General features: G+C 64.8%; 1 protein-coding gene across 1 annotated transcript; it reads left to right on the plus strand.

Moving 5' to 3' along the window:
* Positions 1-24: 24 nt before the first annotated feature.
* H696_04848 (4-hydroxyphenylpyruvate dioxygenase) lies at positions 25-1,638 on the plus strand. The gene is made up of 3 exons (XM_009498713.1): positions 25-390; positions 545-672; positions 817-1,638. Exons 1-3 carry the CDS (start codon positions 135-137, stop codon positions 1,546-1,548), a joined length of 1,116 nt encoding a protein of 371 aa, XP_009496988.1. The 5' UTR covers positions 25-134; the 3' UTR covers positions 1,549-1,638.

Genomic DNA, 1,638 nt, shown 5'->3' on the forward strand with positions numbered 1-1,638 from the left:
GGGCGGCCCTTCATCAGCCACCACCATCCACGGCTCCGGACCGCTTCCGGTTCCCCCAGCCAGAAGAGTTGCCCCGCGTATTCCCCTCCCAGTATCCGCCGCATCCCCTCCCCCCTCCCCACACATTCTCCACCATGACCGAGCACAAGTATCACGGCTTCGACCATGTCACCCTTTGGGTCGGCAACGCCAAGCAGGCCGCCGACTGGTACTGCATCCGCTTTGGCTTCAAGCGCGTTGCCTACGCCGGCCTCGAGACCGGCGAGCGCAATGTCGCCGCCCATGTCATCCGCCAGAACAACATCACCATGGTCCTGAAGACCCCCATCCAGCCCAACAACGAGGAGATGAGCGCCCACCAGGCCCTCCACGGTGATGGTGTCAAGGATGGTGCGTATGCCCTCCCCCCCCCCCCCCCCCTGTCGTTTCTCCCCCGCCCCTCTGGATGCCCATTGCCTTCCCACTCACCGGCGTCCCCCTCCCCCCCCCCTTCCCGGCTTTGTCCTCCTTCTCCTCCTCATGCCGGTCCCCGTGTGATGCGCAGTTGCCTTCGCCGTCAGCGACGCCGCCGGCATCTACGAGAAGGCCGTCAGCCGTGGCGCCAAGTCCGTCCATGCCCCCAAGACCCTCAAGGATGAGGATGGCGAGGTCATCATCGCCGCTGTTCAGACCGTGCGTCCTCCTTCTCCCTCCCTCTCTCTCTCTCTCTCTCTCCCTGGTCCCCACCTCGCTTCTTCTCCGGCCCTCACCTCCGGACCCTCGACTTACTCGTCTCTTCCTCCCCCTCCCCTCCCCCCCCCCCGCGCGCGCGCGCAGTATGGCGACACCATTCACACCTTCGTCCAGCGCGACGGGTATAAGGGCGTCTTCCTGCCCGGGTACAAGGCCTTCACCAAGACCGATGCCCTGATCGACTCTCTGCCCAGCTGCAGCCTGGACCTGCTCGATCACTGCGTCGGCAACCAGGCCGACAACGAGATGGTCCCCGCTTGCGACTGGTACGAGAAGCACCTTGACTTCACTCGCTTCTGGTCCGTCGATGACAAGCAGATCATGACCGAGTACTCGGCCCTGCGCTCGATCGTCATGACCGACAAGGACGAGAAGATCAAGATGCCCATCAACGAGCCGGCCGCCGGCAAGAAGAAGTCCCAGATCCAGGAGTACGTCGAGTTCTACGGCGGCGCTGGTGTCCAGCACATTGCCCTGCGCACCGAGGACATCATCTCCTCCGTGCGTGCCCTGCGCGCCCGCGGTGTTGAGTTCCTGTCCGCCCCGGCCTCCTACTACGACCAGCTGAAGATCCGCCTCCAGACCTCGGCCGTCAAGATCGCCGAGGACCTGGACATCCTGGCCGAGCTCTCCATCCTGGTCGACTACGATGAGGATGGGTACCTCCTGCAGATCTTCACCATGCCGGTCGAGGACCGCCCCACCCTCTTCTATGAGATCATCCAGCGTCGCAACCACTCCGGTTTCGGTGCCGGCAACTTCAAGGCCCTCTTCGAGGCTCTGGAGATCGAGCAGGACAAGCGTGGCAACCTGTAAATCAGCCCTCGCGGCGCCTGCGCGCCCGCCCCCCCCCTCCCCCCCTCCCGAGAAGCGTGTCTGGGACGTGCGCCGCCCCTCCTCCCTGGC

This window comes from Fonticula alba, assembly GCF_000388065.1.
Source record: "Fonticula alba strain ATCC 38817 unplaced genomic scaffold supercont2.8, whole genome shotgun sequence".
Classification (NCBI taxonomy): domain Eukaryota; order Rotosphaerida; family Fonticulaceae; genus Fonticula; species Fonticula alba.